Source organism: Podarcis gaigeae (assembly GCF_964106915.1).
Source record: "Podarcis gaigeae genome assembly, chromosome: 14".
Lineage (NCBI taxonomy): Eukaryota > Metazoa > Chordata > Lepidosauria > Squamata > Lacertidae > Podarcis > Podarcis gaigeae.
The window spans coordinates 944,040-967,541 of NC_139690.1; the positions used below are offsets into that span (position 1 = coordinate 944,040).

The 23,502-nt window shown below is 43.1% G+C and overlaps 2 protein-coding genes across 7 annotated transcripts in view; one reads left to right on the plus strand and one right to left on the minus strand.

Moving 5' to 3' along the window:
• On the plus strand, positions 1-18,531 carry SKIC8 (SKI8 subunit of superkiller complex). 5 transcript variants are annotated; one of them, XM_083712254.1, is made up of 11 exons: positions 1-126; positions 808-853; positions 938-1,029; positions 2,307-2,412; positions 3,019-3,191; positions 7,553-7,701; positions 9,539-9,632; positions 9,881-9,974; positions 13,242-13,334; positions 16,204-16,282; positions 17,087-17,349. In XM_083712254.1, the coding sequence occupies exons 3-11, from the start codon at positions 1,017-1,019 to the stop codon at positions 17,174-17,176; spliced, it is 891 nt and encodes a 296-aa protein (XP_083568380.1). In that variant the 5' UTR covers positions 1-126; positions 808-853; positions 938-1,016; the 3' UTR covers positions 17,177-17,349. The 5 variants fall into 5 exon arrangements, with proteins under 5 accessions (XP_083568380.1, XP_083568382.1, XP_083568379.1 ...); XM_083712256.1 differs by having other exon boundaries at positions 13-126; positions 943-965; positions 17,087-18,531; XM_083712253.1 differs by having other exon boundaries at positions 14-126; positions 938-965; positions 17,087-18,531.
• DNAJA4 (DnaJ heat shock protein family (Hsp40) member A4) overlaps positions 17,609-23,502 on the minus strand; it is a 16,710-nt gene continuing 10,816 nt past the window's right edge. For both annotated transcript variants that reach the window (XM_083712228.1, XM_083712229.1), the window contains 4 exons: positions 21,327-21,554; positions 19,968-20,198; positions 18,819-18,919; positions 17,609-18,170 (listed from right to left, as the gene is read on the minus strand). In XM_083712228.1, the coding sequence (XP_083568354.1) occupies positions 17,955-18,170; positions 18,819-18,919; positions 19,968-20,198; positions 21,327-21,554 (776 nt within the window). In that variant the 3' untranslated portion in view covers positions 17,609-17,954. The remainder of the gene's footprint in view (positions 18,171-18,818; positions 18,920-19,967; positions 20,199-21,326; positions 21,555-23,502) is intronic.

Here is a 23,502-nt window from a genome sequence, read left to right on the forward strand (position 1 = left end):
ACCTCCTGGCGGCGGGCGGCGCGTCATCGTCTGCGTCACCAGGAGGCGCCGGAAGTGCTGCGGGGAGCCTTGGAGACGGATTGAACTATCGCTATATCCGTCGAGACAAAGATCTCGGAATTAGAGGCGAGCACTGCGTGGGGGTCGCGCGGGGAAGGCGAGGGGGGGCGGGGTTTGCTAGGCCGCGTTTCCATAGCAACATCCCTTTCGCCTCCCTCGGGGGCTCCCTCTGCAGAGCGAGGAAGGGGGTCTCCCCCCCCCCGTGGGCCTCTTGCCCGGGGAGGCGCTGGGTGCGGCCGCCCTTGCGCTGCTGCCTCGGGCGCCTTGGGGCAAACTTTGGGCCATTGGGAAGCGGAGGGGAAAGGCCTTCCCTTCCGCCACCTCGGGGAGAGGGCGACCTCGGCTGCTATTTTTATATTTCTTTGGACTCTCCTTTTTTCCATGACAGGAACTCCAGGCGGCTTACAGATAAAATAGAAACAGCTGAAAATAAAGAGGGGGTGGGGGTGGGAAGAGCCATTAAAAAGCAATTAAACAATAAAATTGAAGCTATCTATCTCTCTATCTGATATATGAGAACATACAGATCATTATAGTAAAAACATCACAGCACCAAACTTTTAGGACTTGGAAATCATGACCTAGTGAATTTATGGCAGAAGTGAAATTAGAACATGTAGCTTGTTTTCTTGCTTTCTACATTGTTTATTATTTTATTGCTTTCCTTGTAACTTGATCTTACGCACATTTATTTCTTCACTGGGAATGTTTCTACCTTGGTTTGACTACCCCTCTTTCCTTCCCCAGACCAATTCTGTGTGTCCTCAGTTTGTATGAAGAAATGACTACGCAAGTAAGTGTATAAGAGCCACAACTTTTAATTTTATGATTTAAATTTTATTACTTTATAACAGGGATATTCCTTTTTCTCCCCTAGTACAGTATTCTCTTCAAGCAAGAACAAGGTGAGGAAATAATCCTACTTTGTGCCTGATTAACAAAAGCTGGCAAATTGAATGTATGAGAAAGGTGTAGACTTGTTAACATAAGTTATGAATTCCATCTTAACTGTTCAAAGAAAGAAATAATTTATGAAAGAAATGTTCTAGTTGTCGCGATTTCTGGTATGTTTGAAATATGAAGACACAAAATTAAGGATCAGAAAAGGGAAAAGTGTGAAAAATGAATCCAATTTGTATCCAGCTGTCATAATTTCTGATACCATAGGGATAGGGTACCTTTGGCCCATCACATGTTCTTGGGCTCCAATTCCCTTCAGTCCCAGTCAGCATGGTCACTGGTCAGGATGATGGGATTTGTAGTCTCTAGGTTGGAGAAGTTATGTACAGTCTTGAGAAGAGACAAACGGGGTGGTGGGAGAGACATCCTAACACTCTTCAAATGGCTTTCTAAATAAAAGCTGGCAGAGGCTTAAACTCTGATGTTCAAGAGGACATGATTAGATCTAATGGGCTTAAATTGCAGGAAAGTAGATTTTGGTTGTACCGTTCTTGAGAATGAGCAGTTTGACAATGGAACCAGTTTTCTAGAGCAATGATAGTGTGTCAGACCTAGTCACTTTGGATATCATCATCAACCTTTATTACAGTCCAGAGACTCAACAAATCGTTACAAGGCAATACACAATTCATACAGCCTACCTCCAAGTTAAACAAGCATTTTGTTCAGAATATAGGGATCATTGGTTCTTGCAACCACCGATAAAAACTTTGCCACTGCTAATGTTCTAGTGTTTGTCCGGTCTTCCAATAGGAACCTGATATAGTAAGCCTCTGATTTTCCCAGGAAAGGTACCAGCAAGGGTAGTATCAGTTCAGCCCTGGCTTGCTCATATTTTGCACAGTGCAACAAAATACATTTTATGGAATTGATGTCTTGAGCACACGAGCAAAGTCTGTCCTGGTAGGGAACTCCTCTCAATCTGCCATCCAACACTGCAGAAAGAAAGACGTTTAGTCTGGCTTTGGTGAAAAGCCTTCGATAATTTGGTACTATCAGGTTTTTAATGTAAGATGTTAACTTAAAGACACTTTGGATATGGAGCCAGATTTTCTGTTATTCCATCCACCCCTACCCCACCTCACTAGCTGAGTAAAACAAAGGAGAAATATATCTACTTCTAAAATTGTGTCCAGAGTGGACTAATGGATATTAGGGCAGAATTGATACTATCTGTGACACCTTGCTGTTATCCAGTAAAACTTAAGATAACCACAGCTGTTAAACTGCATTCCTTTTTGGAATCATCTTGCATTCATCTTTCAATCAGTTATTTTCTTTCCCAGCACATGACGACGCCATCTGGTCAGTGGCCTGGGGGAAGAATAGAAACGATGGCTCAGAAACAGTCATCTCAGGCTCTTTGGATGACATGGTGAAAGTCTGGAAATGGTGAGTTCCAAAAAAGAAAGAAAGAAAAAGAATTGGTTAAACTGAATTCTCGAGAAGCTAGGAGCATGATGTAAACATGTGCTGGTTTGTTTGGCATCATAGCTAGTTGCTGCTGATATAACTTCTGTGAACTTGTATAATCCTTATTCTTTTTGCTCTGATAAAATTTGGTTTCCTGTGTATACACGCTGTAGTTCAACACAAATTCAGATTTGATTTTTAAGCTGTGCTTTGATTTACCCAAGCAAGCCTTGCAAAAAAATTGTTTTCATTGTGCTGTTAGTAACTTGTGGTTTCGAAAGTGTTGACAGTGGGTTTCAGACAAGGGTGTTTCCTTCCTGGAAATGCCAGAGATTGAATGTGGGATCCTTGCCACTGAGCTAAGGCCTTTCCCATTGACTTTCTTGGGACTTCTATGTGCATAATTATTTCATCTCCTTTTCATGTGGAAGACTGAAATTTGGGGAGGGCAATGGATTGTGAAAACCAAAAATAATATGGCAATGGAAAAATATGCAGAACAGAATTTCAGAATGTGTTGATAGGTGTGCCATATGAAGAAACATGTATTGTTTTTAAATTTTAGTTTCCTTTTATTTTGCAAAGGAACGGAGAGAAGCTGGATCTCAAGTGGACATTAGAAGGTCATCAGCTGGGTGTAGTTTCGGTGGATATTAGTCACACGGGTACCATTGCTGCGTCAAGTTCTTTAGATGCTCACATTCGCATTTGGGATTTAGACACTGGCAAACAGATCAAGTCAATAGATGCTGGACCTGGTAAAGTTCAAAAGTTCTCTGACTACTAAGAATATACGGTTCAAGGGCTGCAAGTGTTCTAATGAGTAGTTAATATTTATTTTTAGCATACTGTTTCTAGTATTTGTGTTATGAAATTTATATGAGAGTTATACATTGCTCGGGACGCAGGTGGCGCTGTGGGTTAAAGCTTCAGCGCCTAGGACTTGCCGATCGAAGGTCGGCGGTTCGAATCCCTGCGGCGGGGTGCGCTCCCGCTGCTCGGTCCCAGCGCCTGCCAACCTAGCAGTTCGAAAGCACCCCCGGGTGCAAGTAGATAAATAGGGACCGCTTACCAGCGGGAAGGTAAACGGCGTTCCCGTGTGCAGCTCTGACTCACCAGAGCAGCGATGTCACGCTGGCCACGTGACCCGGAAGTGTCTCCGGACAGCGCTGGCCCCTGGCCTCTTGAGTGAGATGGGCGCACAACCCCAGAGTCTGTCAAGACTGGCCCGTACGGGCAGGGGTACCTTTACCTTTTACCTATACATTGCTCTGAACCCTTTGAGAGGAAGGTAATTAATAGGTTATTGATTTATTGTTGATATTTAATTTAAAACATTAACTAAAGCTTTATGTATGTATTTGCTATTTTCATAAAAGAGGACCTTGTGGCGGATTACAAGGTTAACATATCATCATCAAACCTTTTGTTGGCATCACATACAAACATCCATAACATAACAGTACAGACTTACCACTTCCCCCGTGGCACAAAACATTTACCAAAAAAAAGGAGAGGCAGAGCAGACTACTGTCACACATCTAGGTCTCCAGGGAGATCAGTCGTCTGCAATGTGTTTCAACAACAGAATACCAGATAAACATATTTGGCCACTAACTTGGTGAGCTCCTGGTCATTCCCCAATAGTAGAAAGTGTATGACCACTGACTCTGGTTTCTATTTGGGGATGCAGAGTTGCTCTAGGAATTGCTGGTGGAGATCAGCATATAGTTTACATCTAAGAACCATATAAGTAAGAGTTTCCACCAGGTGGTCATCACATGGGCAGATTCTACCTCACACCGCCTTGCCCGAGAACGTTTCTCCAAAGGAGGTTTGATGGGTTTGAGTTGAACCTGGCCAGCGAAAATGCCCTTCTTTCGTGAGGGTTAAACAAAAATTTGAGATAGTTGTGGTTAGTTTCATGTGCCCAAGAAAGTAAAGAGGGGAGCATGTTTTTTGTGCTGCTACTGTTAGATCTGGCTTTCATTGTTCCACAACCTAGCCTTGGCAGATGGTAGGGACATTGAACGCAGAAGTTCCATTGACAGCCCAAGTTGCTGTACCTTTGTGTTAAACTGTTGTAGCCCTGGGGAAAGAAAGGGATCTAGCAACACTTCACTAAGGAGAGGATCTTTATCTGTTGTGAGGCAGATGTTTAACCAGCATCGAAGAAATCTCGTCCAGGCAACAGTCTCTACCTTGTGTTGACCTCCCTCTAGACACAAGGCTGCATAGGGTACACAGCGTGGGACAGCAAAAATCTTAAAAAGGAAAGCTGCCTGCACTTGTTCAACCATCTGGGTAAACCCTAGCAGCCAGATTGGAATTCCATAGAGCAATTGAGCTATAATTTTGGTGTTGAAGACCTTAAGGGTCATATGTTCCATAAAAATCTAGTCACAACTAACTGCAATCATATGCATGCTGACTGTAGTTCATCACATTAAACTCTTCAGGACTGACTTCTGAATAACTTGACACAGGATCAGGCTGTGGATCCCATAGAAGTCAATGGGGAGTTAGTTAGTAATTTGTTCCATTAGGAAGTAGAGCTCTGCATGTTTGCTCAGATGGTTTGTTCATTGGGACAGTTCCAAGGTGACTGAGCTGGTGATGATTCAGTAAGGGGCCCCAGTTTTAACCTTGTCACTGTGATGAAGTTCACTAGCTGAATTTCAGGTAAGCCACTTCTCAGCTTCTTTTTCTCCATCTTCAGAATGGAGGATAGTAATCCTGACTAGTGATGTGAGGTGAGAATATTCTCCGGAGAATATTATCGAGAATGAGAATACAGTGGTACCTCGGGTTACAGACGCTTCAGTTACAGACGCTTCAGGTTACAGACTCTGCTAACCCAGAAATATTACCTTGGGTTAAGAACTTTGCTTCAGGATGAGAACAGAAATCATGCTGCGGCGGCAGCGGGAGGCCCCATTAGCTAAAGTGGTCTTCAGGTTAAGAACGGACCTCTGGAATGAATTAAGTACTTAACCCAAGGTACCACTGTATTCTCTGCTAGAAAATTCTCTGGAGAATATTCTCCTCAAATTATAAATTTGAATGTAAGAACCAGTTTTACAACCCACATTTTTAAAATCTAATAAATAGTCAAGCCAGTGTAAGTAATGAAAAATGATTTTTTTGATCCAGTTACATTACTGGGCATTGTGTCATTCACCACTGGCAGTTCTGAAATGTGAGCATTTTTTATTTATTTTTTATTTTTAAAAATGCTATTCATTTAATCTGATGTGCATTTTAATTCGTATGCATTTCAACTACATGTAATAGCCTTTTTTCTATTTTGGTGTGACCTTATTCTTAACAATTCTGTACCCTTGGCCATACAGTGTTATTTTTTTTTTTACAGAAAGTAGCTTTAATGCTTTATACACTTAAAAGTACCTAGGCTTATACAATTATGTGTAACAGCATGTGAGGTGGCTTTGATTTAAACAGTTGGTGTTTCTATATTTTTATTTAGTGCCAGTAACTGGTTTTTGCAGTGCCATTCAATGGTACAAGGTGCCATTTACCAGGGTTTGACATACTGAAATATATTATCATTTTTATATGTATGCATATAGTTTTGTTTATCAAGCTGTGTTTTAGTCACCAAAACAGTTATTAAGTGTTAGAGCTATTAGAAGCACAAGATAGCCTATTACTGAATTTACTTGTATCAAACCTTAACATGCCAATTAGATTTTTTGACTAGTCCTGTAACATATACAATACGTGTTCTAATGGAAGAATAAAATATGATTTAACTACTGAGTTTCGTTATAACAAACCTTAACATGACCATTACTGGTGCCATCACCTTAGAATGGTTTAACTTTAATTATAATGAATATTCTATTTTAAATGAAAATTGTCTAATATTCTCATTAATCAAGAATATTCTCGAGAATATTCTCCAAAAGATTATTCTCAAGAATTTAGCATCACTAATCCTGATTCACCTTATTGGATTGTTTGTAAGGATTACAAGCTCCATCTGGTACACAGGCTGAGACCCTACCTGCCTGTGGACTGTCTTGCCAGAGTGGTGCATGCTCTAGTTATCTCCTGCTTGGACTACTACAAATGTGCTCTACGTGGGGCTACCTTTGAAGGTGACTCGGAAACTGCAATTAATCCAGAATGCGGATAGACTGCAGCTAGACTGGTGACTGCGAGTGACCAACAAGACCACATAACACTGGTCCTGAAAGACCTACATTGGTTCCCAGCCGTTTCCGAGCAGAATTCAAAGTGTTGGTGCTGACCTTTAAAGCTCTAAATGGCCTTGGTCCTGTATCCCTGTCTCCTTCTGCCCGGACACTGAGGTCCAGCTCCCAGGGCCTTCTGGTGGTTCCCGCCTTGCAAGAAGTGAGGTTATAGGAAACCAGGCAGAGGGCCTTCTCGGTAGTGGCACCGGCCCTGTGGAACGCCCTCCTGTCAGATGTCAAGAAAGTGAGCAACTACAGTGGTACCTCTAGTTGCGTGCACCTCTGGATACGAATCCTAGGGTTACGCACGTGGCAAACCCAGAAGTATTTTCCCAGGTTTCGCCATGTGCACATGCACAGAGCAGGCACCTCCGGTTGTGAAAACCTCAGGATCCAACTGGAGCTCCTGAACGCATCCTGTCCGCAACTGGAGGTACCACTGTATCTTACTTTTAAAAGGCATCTGTATCTTACTTTTAAAAGGCACCTGTTTAAGGAAGTTTTTAATGTTTAATGCTGTATTGTATTTTTAATATTCAGTTGGGAGCTGCCCAGAGTGACTGGAGAAACCCAGCCAGATGGGCAGGGTATAAATAATATTATTATTTATATTATTATATAAATAATAATAAGTTGTTGTTGTTAAATAATTAATATAAATCATTTTGAATGATTCAAACCATTACAAAGATATCATCTTCAACATCATCACCAGGATATTGAGCACAATAGCATGTGACGATGATAATAGCTTGCAATGGGATGCACCTTCTAATATCTGCTTTCATGCACAGCTAGTCATACATCAACATTGCTGTGCACTTATAAGAACAGTTCAATCAGTGTTGGATATTTAATCTGGAGTTTAGAGCACTAACGTTTCCCTCCTTCTCTTCTCACAGTGGATGCCTGGTCACTCGCTTTTTCGCCTGACTCCCAGTATGTTGCAACAGGAAGCCACATAGGGAAAGTGAACATTTTTGGTGTCGAGACTGGAAAAAAAGAATATTCCTTGGATACAAGAGGCAAATTCATCCTGAGTATTGCATATGTAAGAATCCTGTCTGTTAATTGGCCTTTGGTGCAATCTCTTTTACTGTCTCCACCACTTACTAATTTGTCCTGAATGCCCTGTGTTTTGCTAGCATTTAAAAAGTGGTGCCAAGGGAGAGATGACCAGGCCCCAGACCTCTGCTGTGCTAGGTCATTAATGGTTTCAAAATGCTGATCAATAAGTGCTGCTTAAGAAGATTTTCAAATCCAGCACCTCTTACTCCGTTTTCTTCTTCACAAGGCTGTGTGTGCAAATCTAAACCAGATAAAATGCTATGCTTTCACACTGTATGGGGCCCACAGTAGGAAAATTGTATGGGTGCCCAGAGACATTAAAACACAGGCCCAGATAAATTGAATGTGACAAGAATATAACTGTGTACTTGTCAACAATCAGTGTTTGTTTTTTCATGGGATTTATAGGTGTGTCCCCACTAGCTGATCCTAGAATATGTTCTGGTGGGGAGCCTTTGTCTTGCCAGCCAGTCGTTGCCCACCAAAGGCTCTAAGCTGGCCAAGGCTGTTTCCCCCAATTCGTGATTCAAGGGCTTTGCATGGAACCCCAACTGAAACAGAAGTGGGGGGGGGGGACCTTCCTTTTAACAGCACTTTGTACATTATGTCATTTTGATGACATGTGATTGGCGTATGGGCAGCCCAGTGAGGCTGATCTTGATAAGGATCTGGCCCATACCGCCAAAAAGGTTCACCAGCCTTGTGATATAGCCTGAAATCAGCAGTTGGCACATTTTATGCCCCGGACCAATTGGTGCACTTGATTAGGGATTAGGGATCCACCTCTGGGTTTTCTTGCAGGAAAATCAGAGCCTTGTTGAAGTGAGACTGATACCCTCTGGTGGAATGTAGACCAGTACTGCAAAGCATCTAGCACTCTGCAGACTTGCCTAAGCTCCAAACTAGCCCCAAGCAGGATGATTTGTAAGAGACCTGCAATGTCAAGCTGCAGCTTGAAGCTTTTCCCATCACTGGATCTGCTTGATATACCCACAGGCATATTTAATCTTCGTGCAGAGAGGGCTGCCTTTCTCATCTTTGTCCCAGAAAGAAATTGGCTGATGTTGGCGAGGCTTAGGTATAGCTGACTTTTTCTGGGTTCCACAACCTCTGGTCTGAATCCCTGTTGCTGGGGAGAGTGCTGCTGCTCTCAGGCTTCCCATAGGCACCTGATGGGCCATTGTCAGAAAAAGATGCTGGACTTGATTAGACTGTGGCCTGATGCAACTGTGCTCTTTTGACGTAATGTTCTTATAACGTGACCACAGTATTCAAGGCATTGGTGACTTCAAGGTTGGATTACTGCAAAGAACTCGGGGCGGGGGGTCCTTGCCATTGGTTTGAATACTGCAGTTGTTGAGAGCAGCATATTATAGCTCAAGATTTGCACTGGGTGCCAGTTTGTTACTCAGACAAGTTCAAGGTTTACTCTTATTACATAAAGCTGTTGAGAACTTCAGACCAGTTTACATGAAAGGTGATCACCTTACCCCTTACATGCGTACTTGACCACTTTGATCTGTGGAACTTGCACTTTCACAAAATGCCACATAATGTTCATTCCTCATCTGTTTGGACTCATCCAGTCTATGCTTTGGAGCAACCTTCCTAACGTTAACACAGGCAGGCATCTTTTCTATGTTGTTCTAGATGCTTTCAAAAAACTTTTTATTTCAACTTAGTGGTGGTTGTTTTGATTAGGTGGTCTGTAAATTTCTCTAAATAGAATATGTTTTCCCTTTATGCCTGCTTGCACTTGGGGATGGAGGAAGATAGCATTTTTTTTTTAAAAAAAAATGCAAATTCTCTGTTATTTGCAGAGCCCGGATGGAAAATATCTTGCCAGTGGAGCTATAGATGGAATTATCAATATCTTTGATATTGCGACTGGAAAACTTCTTCACACGTTGGAAGGTAAGGCTTGGAATGCTTGTAGCAGATTGCTCTCGATCTCTGGGAAGTGGTCTGAAGCCTCCAAATATAGAGGCTGTGCTTTGCTTTCTTCCCTCGTTTTCAGGTCCCCAGCAGAGCTTCTTCTGCCCATGCTTCCAGAAACAGTTCAGGAAAGGAGCTGGTCAAACAGGGTTGCAGGGGTGGAGGCAGTACAAGATGTGATATATTCAGGCCTTCATGGATGAAAGTGGGATTCTTATATATTTCAGGGCACGCTATGCCAATCCGTTCCTTGACATTCTCCCCAGACTCCCAATTACTTGTCACAGCTTCAGATGATGGCTACATCAAGATTTATGACGTGTAAGTGCTAATCCTTCTCTGTCCAGAGCATGGCAATGTCTCTCAAAACTGATTCAGTGGTAATGTAATGGTAAAATCTTACCTTTTGGAGATAAAAAAGTCAAATTTCCCTTGACTCTTGTACACCTTTCTACCTCCTTGTATCTCCTCTTAACTGCTCCTCAGTTTCCCAAACCAACAGGAAGTTTCCAAACTTGCCAGGATGTATGTTGATAGCATGTCCTTCAGAGGTTGTTGGACTCCAATTCCTGTGTCAGCGCCAGCCTGCAAGGTCAGGACTGGTGGGAGTTGTAATCCAACAACATCTGGAAGGCACCAGGATGAGGAAGGCTGTCTGAATCACTTACGTCAGTGACAAACTTTGGCTTGCATAGAAAAGAGCAAACAGCCCCAGAAGACAACCCTAATCTAGTGTTACCAGTTTCTTACAGTGGCCAACAGAGTTAGAAACTCAGATATACAAACTAGACATCACATGGCACCTTAAGCCTAGGTTATGGTCACAACAATGGAAAGTCTAGCCACACACCCCCCCAAGATTACAAAGATGAAAATGAATTGTGTATATCATCAAGCAGAATCAAATTTAACAGTGGTGATTCCCCACCTTTTTGCTGCTGTTTTGATTCCTTCCAGGTGTCTTTTGAACAATGGAAGCAATTAACCATTCTAAAAAGAAAGCATCAAAAATAAAATGAGCACCCCAGACCATACCTTTGTGCTTTGGGCAAATAAATCCAGAGTAACTACCATTTCCTGATTCTGTTCTAACCAACACCACCACTTATTACAGCCTATGCAACTGATGGCAGAGAGGCCCAATGCATGCATGTGCATGTGCATGCATTGCTTGCTAGCTTTTTAATCCAATTGAGACAAACAATTATAAGTGAGCCAGAACATCATCAGAAAAACTACCAAATAAAACAAGTATCAATAGAATCGATATGGAAGCGGGCCATTCTTCAATGGCAAGGAAATCTGCATGCTTCCCATGGCTTCCTCCACTACAGAAAGGCTGTGTTAAATTTTCACCTACAAAGCTGGCCAGGCCAAATTTAGGGTGCAGAAAAGTCAAAAAGAAAGAAAGAAAAACGAAATAGGCCATCACCATGATAGGGTAGGTTTGGTGGCCTAGATTTGAAAGAAAATGGGAAGGATCTTACAAGAGTTGGGGAGATGAGGGGAAAAAAGGGGCCATTGCATTTTTAGATAAAGGAGGAAGGAAGGAGGAGAGCAGAATGGAGCCTGCAGAGAGAGGATTCAAACACAGAACACTGTCCCTTTAGAAGGGGTCTGGGTGGTCAGAAGGGAAGAAATGGGGGAAATATCCAGACAATGAAAAGGAGAATGATCCGGTGGGGCGGGGGGAGGAAGAGGTCACGAGAAAGCTGGGATTCCTCCCCAAAGGCAGAAACGGTGGGGTGGTGAGTGGGCAAGATAAACTGCAGGAGGTAGTAGAGTGAACATGGTATACTTTAAAACATACACAACCCCTAGCTGGCCAGGCAGCACTGGCCCTGGAGAAGACGTTACCTTCATATGTTCACTCCAGCCTTAACAGTCACACACGGCTTCAGCCATTCAAGCACAGGCAACCCATGCATGTTTTACTTTGGAGGAAGCCCCATGGAGTTCTGTTGCAAGTAGAAGACAAACATCAGATCAGGGATGGAAACAACCCTTTTCTCCAAATGGCACACACATGCATACCTCTTCTCCCTCCCTCCCTCCCTCCCTCCCTCCCTCCCTCCCTCTGCCGTCGGAGAGATCTCAACCTCCGTCCCTCCTCCCACAGTGGTGGCTCCTTCCCTCCCAGCACTCAGACAGGCTCTCTGAAGTGCAGATTTAATCCTGAATAAAAGCCTCCCCTATGGCACCCTCCCACCCTTGCTTGTTCTTTCTCAGCCTCCTGTGTCTGGTGGAGAAACACACTCAAATGCAGCTGAGCAGCAGAGACACACCAGCAGCAGGCAGCCGCCTTCTCTCTAGAGAGCCAGTGTGGTAGTGGTTAAGAGCAGTAGTCTCGTAATCTGGTGAACCGGGTTCGCGTCTCCGCTCCTCCACCTGCAGCTGCTGGGTGACCTTGAGCCAGTCACACTTCGTTGATGTCTCTCAGCCCCACTCACCTCACAGAGTGTTTGTTGTGGGGGAGGAAGGGAAAGGGGAATGTCAGCCGCTTTGAGACTCCTTCGGGTAGTGATAAAGCAGGATATCAAATCCAAACTCCTTCTCTTCTTCTTCTTTCTAATGTAGGGTGGCATTAGCATTCACGTGTGCAAGTAGATCCAAGCGGCAGCCAGCAACAGGCAACAGCCTCTTAGAAGCGCCAGCAATTTAAATTAGTTGCAATACACGGCAACAAGACATAAGAAATTCCTCACAATCAGCCCATTCTCTGTTACAGGAGGTGCCTGGTGCCCAGTTAGTTTCAAACACTGGTGGCCACCCAGATGCCTTTGGGTATCCTGCAAGAGCGGCCTTCTATGTCTGAATGTGGAAGTTCTATTTGGCTGACATGTCTAATAGCTACAAAAAACCTCTTTTTCCTTGGATTTGTTTTGTTCCCATCCGGCCATCAGCCCCCAGGAAGCTGCCTTTATACCAGGTGGTATTGCTTCATCGAGCCCATTTTCCCCCTGGACCACCATAAAAATATTTACCTTCATCCATTTGGCTTCTGCAAAGAAGCATCTTTTGGTGTTGTTTGCCCCTTTCCTTTGGAAGACGAAGGTTGTAATTAATGTGACTGATAAAGACAGCCTTCCCCAGCCTCTTGCCCTCCAGTGGCTGTTGAACCCCATCTCCCATAAGCCCCAGGCTGCATGGCAACTAGTTAGAGATGATGGGGGTTGGAGCCAGACATCTGGAGGGCACCAGGTTGGGGAAAGTTGAATTAAGGGATAAGTCATATCCTGCTAAGTGATGATGTTGGTTGTGTTTCCATGAAGTGTGAACCCTTTCACATGGCAGTAAATATGGGATGCAGTCTAGTACATACATTTTATTCTTTCGGAATGCTAATCTCTTGGACCTTGAATGAAGAATATGGTAAAACGGACCCATCACTCCCAGGTAGCTGAGAATTGCAAGGAAGATTCATGAGAAGCAACCGTTTTGTCATACCTGTCCACAATTGCTCCAGCTTTTCATTGAGAATCCTCTGATAAACATCTGAAGAAACTCAGAAGTTCCTTGGAATATTATTTTGAAGAGCCTGTTGTTAGGGTGTATTTCTAAACTGGAGCCTGTTTTTGAATTCTGCAGGCAGCATGCGAACCTGGCAGGCACCCTGAGTGGCCACGCATCTTGGGTGCTAAATGTAGCGTTTTGTCCTGACGACACCCATTTCGTTTCTAGGTATGTAGAATGTTGACATGGCCTGATTTGGTTGGGTTATGCGTTACATGTTCATCTTGTACTTTCTTCATGGAACTCTAGAAAGGAGTATGTCACTGGTGGGTTCATTGTTGAGCAGCACTTAGCCTAATTTCGTGTGGGTAGCAAGGAGAGGGGGAAATGGAGGGGAAAGGAGGTGGTGCAGAGAGAGAGAGAGAGAAGTGGTGACCCACACTGGGCTTTGACCTTTCCACACCTGTTGCTTGTATGTGGCCCCTAGCAGAGGGAATGGTTGCCTGCTGCAGGCCTATGCTGGGTTTACTCTCTTCTGCCTCCCCCCAAGCCATTCTTTTTAAATCACTAATTTTATAAGGGGCAAGACTACAGACACATAACACATGAGAGGAATCCCCAGAATTACAACAGAGGTAAGTAGAGCACCCTTGTAAAGCAGGCTAGGCTGAGATAGACTCTGGTCCCTCGTCATCTGGTGAACTTCAAGGCTCAGTGTGGATTTGAACTTGCCCCCTGAACCTATGACATTGCAGCATCACCGTTCATTTATGTGGATGGGATGTGGAGAGGAAGGCCTGTTTATAAATGGAGCTTCATAGAGTAAAATTCACATAGTTGTAAAACTGAGTGCATGATTTTCTTAATTGGGCAGAACTAAGAATTAGCAGCCTTATTTTCAAAAGGTGCCAAGTAACTAGCATTGTATTCAACTAACTTATACTCAGATAGACTCCTTAAAAATTATGGACCTAAGTCATGGCCAGTTAATTACAATCATAGGTCTACTATTGAGTAAAAGTTAGTTGAATACAACCTAAGCAACTGCTTCCCCTATTTTTAAGATGAGTTTTTCACAAATGAATATACTGTATTTGGGTGGGGGGGTTGCCCAGAGTTGTTCAGCTTTTTTGAGGTGGGGGTTGCCAACAATTGCTCCCCCGCCTGACCAACACTCCCAATTGCCAGCAGCCACCAATCACCCACCCAATCACCACTGACAAACTCCTACTCGCACCTGCAACCAATTGCCCATCCCCCCTCTGCCCTATCTGTGTTTAAGACGGCTCACTAAAAAAACATCATCTTCTACACGGAAAAATATGTGTTGACGTTTAAAGAAGTCTGATTAAGAGTGTATTGGGATAAATGACAAAGAATTCCTAAGGAAAAATTCTCAAATGGAGTCTGCTGCCCAGAGAAACGTGTATGAGTCATTCCGTTTCTTTACCTTGCTGATCTTGCTCTACTGAGTGTGGGTTTGCTCTACTCTGCTGCAGTGTACTATATCAGTCTACTTTCCTGCTCGTTTCAGTGTGTGGCTTTCCCCATAAACAGCAAGGTGTTAGCAGCATGCCTAAACTCTTGCCCTTGTTCTCCTGGGTTTGTTTGTGTGAGTGGAAGAGAACTGTTGGTGTCATCTTCAAGCATGGCAAAATGAGGGGCATCTATTGCAGGGGTATGAACCGTGCAGAATTTTTCTGACAGCTGCATTGAGCCACACTTGTCTTGCAGGGTTGTGCAGGACAAAGGAATTGCCTTACGCTGACTCACACCATTGATCTATCTTAGCTTAGGGTTCCCTACACTGACTGGCAGCCCTTTCTGCAAGTGCTGGGGACTGAAGTCAGATGCCGCACCACTGAGCAAGGTTCTGCATTAGACACAGTTGCAAGCTGTGGGCTCACTTTCTTGCATGCTGTTTGGTAACTGGATAGCTGCCGGTCATCAAGTGTACAGCGAGTGGAATGTGTGAACTGCATTTTGCTGTGGTGAAGGAACATGGATGCTTGAACTTTCAGCTGCCTTGTTGGGTCAGGCCAGTGAGTTCTGCAAGTTTGGTCTCGGTTGGAAACTAAATGCACTGCAGTCTTTAATCTTGTATTGCTAAGGTCAGTTAGTTACTCTTTACTCATCTGCTTAGTTTTTGTGGTGCTGTGGTGTGTAAACCACTGAGCCTTGGGCTTGCCGATCGGAAGGTCGGCACTTCAAATCCCCACAACAGGGTGAGCTCCCGTTGCTCGGTCCCTGCTCCTGCCAACCTAGCAGTTCGAAAGCACATCAAAGTGCAAGTAGATAAATAGGTACTGCTCTGGTGGGAAGGTAAACAGCATTTCTGTGCACTGCTGTGGTTTCACCAGAAGTGACTTAGTCATGCTGGCCACATGACCCGGAAAAACTGTCTGCGGACAAATGTCGGCTCTCTCGGCCAGTAAAGCGAGATGAGTGCCACAACCCCAGAGTCATTTGCAACTGGACTTAACTGTCAGGGGTCCTTTATCTTTATGTAGCATGGCAGCTTCTGCTTTGTGCTGTCTTGCACAACACATGGACTGAACATTATGCATGGCAAATAAACACTTTGGGAAACAAACAATTCTGATGCCAGTCTTCAGATTTTCTGCAGAGTCCCTGCTCCAAGCATCTTCTTTAGCATGCTACACTCTTAAAAGAGGACCTTTTCTGCGTCCGCTCAAGGGACACGTCTAGTGCCAACACTGGCACCTTTTTCAATACCAGGGGAAGACCTTTTTGCCCAGACAATTCAGATGGTGGTTTTGTTTTTGCTTGCTCTGTTCTGCTTTTCTTTGGGGTTGGAGGTGTCAGTCACACTTTTGTACACCAGGCCTGGAACTTTTCAATGAAATATCCTAAATAAACATGACAAAATAGTGAGTACCGTGGCTTCAGGATAGATGAAGTGAGAGATGTGACTTGCAATTTTTTAATTCCCCAAAGAGGGAAGGGCGAGCTCAGGGTTGGAGGCTCACACCAGTGGGCTGCACAAATGGTGATTCCAGGAAGCAGAGGCCATTTCCTATTTCTGGTGGGTTGGTATTAACAGGGAACAAAATTGTTGATCATTGTTCTTTTCCAGTTCATCAGACAAAACTGTGAAAGTGTGGGATGTACCTTCCAAGACCTGTGCTCATACCTTCTTTGATCATCAAGATCAGGTATATAGAACTTTGTGGCTGTCGGTTGTGGCAGCCTAGGGAACTTTCCTTACATTAAAACCTATAGTCCAGGCTGCATAGAACTAGTCTTGAGACGTTCCAAAATTTGAAGGGTTACTTCCTGCTATATTTGTGGAGTTTTCTTACAAAAGTAGTATATAAATTTTGTTCCATAAAATAAATGTGAAGTGTGTCCAATTAATTGTCTATTAGTGCTGTCTACTGAGTTCTCTTAAGACCTGAAACGGAAGATTTCCACCCCCCCACCCCCAAATAAAACTGGCATTTTAATTCAAGATGCTTGAACCACTCAGCTTGCCTCTGTGCAAAGTGCTGGTAACAGGGGTGTGAGAGACTGAAAGTAGAATCCCATTGGCCTGCCTTTTTAGCAGAATGAGTGTGCTTTTGCTGGCAGAGGGGCCATAGCTTGGTGGCAGTATATGCCTGGCATGCAAAGAATGCAGGTCCAATGCTTGGCATCTCCACATCAAGGAGCAAGCGATGGGTAAGCTGTGCCTCAGACTATGAGTTGCTGCTACTCAATATGAGGCAGCTTCTTGTGTTTTAGTTTTACGATTGTCACTGTTTGACTCCTATCAGCCATAGTCAGGCACAGTGGAGTTGCAGCCCAACATCTGAGGGCCCATTGGGTTTGTTTTCTCTTGTGCAGTGGGCAGTACACAGCATATATAAATTACCTTTAAAGAAAAGGCTTGTGATCATTATAATTTTTTTAATGTCTGTTATAAGCTATTGCCTAACTCTATGCAATCAATCTTAACAGATTTTTTGGTTTGTTCACAGGTCTGGGGAGTGCAATACAACGGAAATGGTTCTAAAATTGTATCAGTTGGTGATGATCAAGAAATCCATATTTATGACTGTCCAATTTAAATGTACCTAAATCAATTTGGGTTCCTTTTGAAAGCTGTGGAACTTTCAAAAGGTGTTAAGAAAACCTTTAGATTTTGACAAATGCAAATAATCAATATATATCTAAGTTTGTATGAATTTTGCTATTTATGTTTATAAATGTATTTGTTACTTTAAATTACTTAATTTGCCAACTGGGCTACTGGAGTATCATTTCCCCTATTAGACATTTTTCTGTTTTGGGGGTGGCAGTGCTTGTCATGGACGGCACAGGTGTGACTACAAACAAGAATAAAGGCTGTGCATGTGCTCAGGGGAGCCCTGCAATTTGCAAATATATGCAAAGAGTTTCTTTCCAGCAGGGGGCACCCAAGCATAAAAAATCAGAAAAATATGCTGCTTGCATGCAAGTTCTTAAGCTTCCCTCTTGGTTAAGAGTCCTCATACCACACAGAATGGTCCTGTTTTTATTTGAAGCAATAATTCAGTTTTACAGCAAACAGGTTTAGAGAACAGCCCATTAAGCTGAAACTATAGCTGTTTTATGTAAATAGTGTTCTGAAAATTATTTCTACATTAGGGATTTTTAGAGAAACTGGAAGTGCTTATTCAACCAAGTTGCAGTATACTTAAGTCTTGCTACAGAGGGATTTTTTTGGTGTGGGTTTTTTTTTCTTTCCATGAACGCTTAAATATATAGTTACAAAAATGATACTCAGCATCTCTGTGCTGAACATGACAAGTGGCTTCAAAAGCCAATTTTTGAATCTGTCACTAGCAGTCCAGTTACACCTCCAGTTCAAGATGTCTGACACTGCACACCAGTTCTAGGACCTTCGTCATCCTCCTCATAGGCTTCCCCATGATTACGGAAAGCTCGCTCTCTTGGATCAAATTCAACAAGATCAACTTGATCCATGTCTTCTGAAATCATTACTTCTTCTCTAGGAGGAAGCAGAGCTTCTAACAAGGGTAGCTGTTCCTTGGAAAGCCACTGATGCTCTGGGAATGCAACCTATAATAAAAAGGCAGCATTAATGTAACTAGTGTGGAGCTATGCTCACATCCTGCATTTGGAACAGCAGCTCCTTGAACACAAGCAAATACCTTAAGGCTGATTTTGTTAACTACCATCAGGAATTATTGCCACTGTCTTGCATAGATGGCAGGGTAGGCAATCTGGTGTGTGGAGGGGTCAGACAAAATCCAGCACACTCTCCCTCGTTTTGTCCCTCAGCTGCTTTCTACCAAGATGACACAGAGCTTGGCTTTCTCAAGATAGTTTACAATATAAAACAAGCCAGCAATCCCAAAATAAGAGCAGAACTAGGTGAAAACTTTGCTAAAAAGCTATTCAAAGGATCCCAGATGCCATTGTGCACCTCCCTACCTCACCTCGGAACAACACATTTTGGCACATCCCTCCCATTTTTACAAATCTTCTACTGCTTCATGTGCACAAACCCTGAAGCAGGAAGTGACAGTTGAGGTGCCTCATGAGCTTGCAGTTCAGTGTGTTTCAAGAACGCTTTGCTGCTTGTGTGGCACCTACAGGGAACAGCCCATGTTGCTGACTTTACAACTGCCCATTCAGTTGGAAATGCACTTCATCCAGCTTGTAGGCAGATAGATTCAAACAGCTGTTTAAAAGCAACTTACTTACCAAGAACTGAATTATTAGGGAACCTTTTTCCAATGGTGACTTGTAAATTGGCATTCCCTCATTTATGATGCATTTGACATCTCCATGCTTTATCACTTCACCTGTTTGAATAGCGATTACACACAGTTAAGTTCGTTAGCTTTCCGAAACCCCTCAACAGCAAAATGATACATGAAACCCTAGTGGATCAGACAAGGGTCTCTATCTCGGTGGTGAGGAACCTGAGGCCCACTGGCCTAATTAGGTAGGTTCTGTCTCAGCTCAAAGTGTGTTGCAAGCTTTGAGCCTTTCAAAGCTCTGTAGAGAATAACGTTTTGAAAAGGGCTTCTGACAATCTGGACAAAACAAAACAAAACGGGCAAGATGTCATTGTGACATCAGGTACCTGACAGGTGATTGACTCTGCTCTCCTGTCCAACTTTGCTCAGGATGGGTGGGTAGGGGAGACAATCTGGCCCTTTGGGCTAAAAAGCTCAGTGTGGTTCAGCATTCTACTTCCACACAGCCAATCAGGTATTTGGAAAGCTCAAAAGCAGAAAATGGAGATATTTATGGAGATTTATATGAAAGAACACTGTAAACATCTGAAAATGTAGGTTTGAGTTAAAATATTTTGTAATGCTAATATTTGGAGCTGGTTTACAATAAATAAGGTAAGTTTTATAAAGATAGAAAGAAGGTAAATAGGCGGTTATAGAAATGCAAAGATGTAAGTGAATATTTATGAAAGCCAGAGAGTGGGATGGGGGGGGGGGAGTCGAAGCTCAGTTTGAGAAATGTTTTTGGTGATGAGATTATTTAATGGATTGTGATCATGGTAAAATGTAAACTTAATAAAAAATATTTTAAAAAACCACAAAAAAGCAGAACATGAGGAGCTATAGCCCTTTCCCACTGTTGTTCCCTGCAATGGATTCTGAGAGACAATCCCTTTTAAAGGCATCTAAGTTTGTGGGCATCACATCTCATGGAAACCAGCTCGTCTTTTTGTCCATCCTCTGTCTCCAATCATCAGCTCCAGTGGATGATCTAAACTGGTTTGCAGCAGAAACTCATTAAAATCAGTATCTTAATGGAAACATGCAAGCTGCTAATTAAATAGCATTTGCTAAGCATTTTTTTCTTTAACAAGGTAGATGCAACACCTACCTGCTTTGGAAGTTATTACAAGGACTCTGTCATCCAAGGTATCAATTGTCTTTTTGAAGCCACACAAGGCTTCCGTGAGCTGAATTTTCATTTTCATAATTAAGTCGTTGCCTCTTCTCTGAAACACTGGGTGGTCTTTCTGATCTAGCACAATGATGACATCTCCAGGCTCCAAATCAGGTTCCTGGTCACCTTCTCCGTGAAATACTATTTTCTGACCATCTTTCATACCTATGAAGCAACACATACACAAAAGAAATCACATTCAGAAGATTTGTCAAAACAGTGCCAGCAACCTGATTAATGGATATCCTGTATCTTCTAGCCTATGGCAAGTTAGGAATACTTCCAAAAGTTCCAAATTATGTGACCTTATTTCCAAAGTAAAACTGATGCATTAGGAATGCTTCTTTTTAAGTTTTTTAAGTTTTTCGCTTCTTTTCCCTTATAACAAATCATACATATTGATAAAAACCACTACAATCCTAGTGCACTACAATGCACTAGCACTACAATGCAATGTTAAGTATTATTGCATGAAGACTGCTTACTCTGCAGTGTGTTTATAAATGTGTGTGAGGAAGAGGGTGTGCTGCAAATTAACTCTAAAAAGCAGCCAGCTATATACACTGGGATTAATTATCCTAGTTAAGTTGTAACTTAAGCAACAAAGCACAGCGAAGCTTCAAAATGTGGAGGAACGGGAAGTCCATCCATTGCTTAGTGCCATGCTACTCTACTGCTGCCTTCTGAAACAACTGAAACATACTGTATAGGATCAAAATTCCAAAACTGACAATTTTGAAAGTATCTCTAATATTTGAAACAAAATTTTAAAAATCCTTCCAGTAGGCACCTTAGAGACCAACTAAGTTTGTCATTGGTATGAGCTTTTGTGTTCATGCACACTTCTTCAGCTATCTTGTCATACCAATGACAAACTTAGTTGTTCTCGAAGGTGCTACTGGAAGGATTTTTGTTTGTTTAAACTACAGCAGACCAACAAGGCTACCTACCTGTATCTAATATTTGAGATACTGTTTATGACTTATTTTAATCTGCTGTGGGTTCCCTACAGGGCAAACAGCAAGATAAAAATTATTGCATGCCTATGTGTCTGCCTTCCTTTCATCACTATGTAGTTACTTGAGCAATGAAATTCCAGTCCTCAAAGATCACTAGGATACCTTAGTGCCTTGTGGCAGTGAAGCCTTGCCATGAATGTCGTGCTTGAAAAGGGAAGCAATGGGCATGTGCAGGAGGGACAGGCTTTGGGTATGAGCAAAGAGATATTCCCTCGTGAGCTGCCAATTTGGGTAGCTAGCTGCCTGGGAAGGTTGGGTGTGATGCAATCCTTACCTTTGTCAATGTGTATTTCTATTATTTTTTTCTCTCTAACCACCTTGTTGCCATTGCAGGTGGCGCATCTGTCTTTGGGATTTATTCGTTCCCCTTGGCCTTTACAGTCTGGACAAACAGTCTGGATTTGCTGCACCATTCCAGGTGCGATCTGCTGAACAAGCACCTGCACTCCTCTTCCTTTGCATGTAGGACACTTTTCCACAGCACCTTTCTTTCCACCAAGGCCTTGGAAGGAAATACAAAGGAAAGCACACAGTAACTCCTAAAGTTCCCTGATGGCAGACAGCAACTCACCAAGCTCTCGTTACCAATCTCAACATCCGTGTATAGCTCTCGTACCAAGCAAACAGGGCTTTGACTACATCTTATCTACAAATTCAGTGCCAAACATTACTCCCTCTGAGCTCTGCGTCTCCCTGGGTCTGGCATAGTTATTCAAAATAATGAACAAGTCTAAGCATATTTATGTACAGTTTGGACAACAGCAAGGAAACTATTTGATTAAGTCTGCAAACATTGCTAGGCTGCTCAACAGTTTCCAGTGCACTCTTTGAACAGAACAATCTGTTCACTTCTCATGACTTTTCATAAGACGACCAAATATTTGACAATAGCCTTGAAAAGTGGAGATCAGTTGGAATCCCATCATTCACAATTTATGTGATATACACTTATCAATCCACAACTGACCTGTATCATCGACCAGAGATGAACACCTTTTTAAAGAGGATCATGGCCACTTTTACTATGGACTCATTTTTTTTTATAGCAATCATTCTTGTTTTGTCATTAAAAAGAATGTTTGCTGTTAAGAAAATTAGCCGTTTGCCTGTTTCAGAGGCAAATACGTCTGAAACAGAAAGTTTCCCGTTTCACCCCTTTGTGGATTGAGATTTTGGATCTTAAGTTTCCTTGGGGAGTGAATTTAACTTGGCAGCTTGTAAAGAATACAAGCTTCCTAATTAGGTAAAGTATATTTTTCTCCATTCCCATCCTCAGAAGTTTGTCCCAAAAGTGATTTCTAGAGATAGAGTCAAATGCTCCTTTAAGGTCAAGAAAAGGGAAATTCTAGAAAATACCACTTGTAGAAAGACTATGCCTCTGTGCACAGACAAATAGAATCCGCTGCGCATAATTGGTTGGTTGGTTGTTAGTAGGGAGTGGTATTCACATGGATTTAATGTAGCCTTTTTTATGTTTACTCAGGATGGGGATAAGATGGAGATAGTAGCCAGGTTTCTGCACCATGCAATGAATGCTTATACAGTGGTACCTTGGGTTACATACGCTTCAGGTTACAGACTCCACTAACCCAGAAATAGTACCTCAGGTTAAGAACTTTGCTTCAGGATGAGAACAGAAATTGTGCTCTGGTGGCCCAGCGGTAGCAGGAGGCCCCATTAGCTAAAGTGGTGCTTCAGATTAAGAACAGTTTCGGGTTAAGAACAGACCTCCGGAACAAATTAAGTACCGTATTTTTCACTCTATAGGACACACCCGACCATAGGACGCACCTTGTTTTAGAGGGGGGAGAACAAGGGAAAAAAAAATCTCCCCTCTCTGCCCAGCGCCCCTCCAGCGAAGCGGCAGGAGGCGCTGCGCAGAGAGGAGGAGAATCCCCCCCCCCCGTTTTCCCACAAGGTGTCGTCCAAGGTGCATTCAACCTTGGAAGCCTGGAGAGCGAGAGGGGTCGGTGTGCACTGACCCCTCTCGCTCTCCAGGCTTCAGGTTGCTTTTGACCTGCTCTGGTGAGGTGGTGCGCGGCTATGGCAATACCCCACCTCCCGCAAAAGCCCACAGGAGCTGCGCACGCTTTAAGGAGCGCGCGGCTCCTGTGGGCTTTTCTACAAGGAGGGAGAAGGAAGTGACTGGCCGCATCAGTCCCTTGTCCCTCCTGGGGAAAAGCCCGCAAGAGCCGCGCGGTGCTTGTGTGTGGCTTTGGGAGGCTTTTCCTGCCTGCCTCCCCCCTGCATTCGCTCCATAGGACGCACACACATTTCCCCTTCATTTTTGGAGGGGGAAAAGTGCGTCCTATAGAGCGAAAAATTCGGTACTTAACCCGAGGTACCACTGTACAATGTTAACTCAAGTGTTAGATGCAGGTTTCTGATGGGTGATTTTATTGTACTGAACCATACTGGAATCTTGTGTAAACGTCAATAAAGGTTTGTGA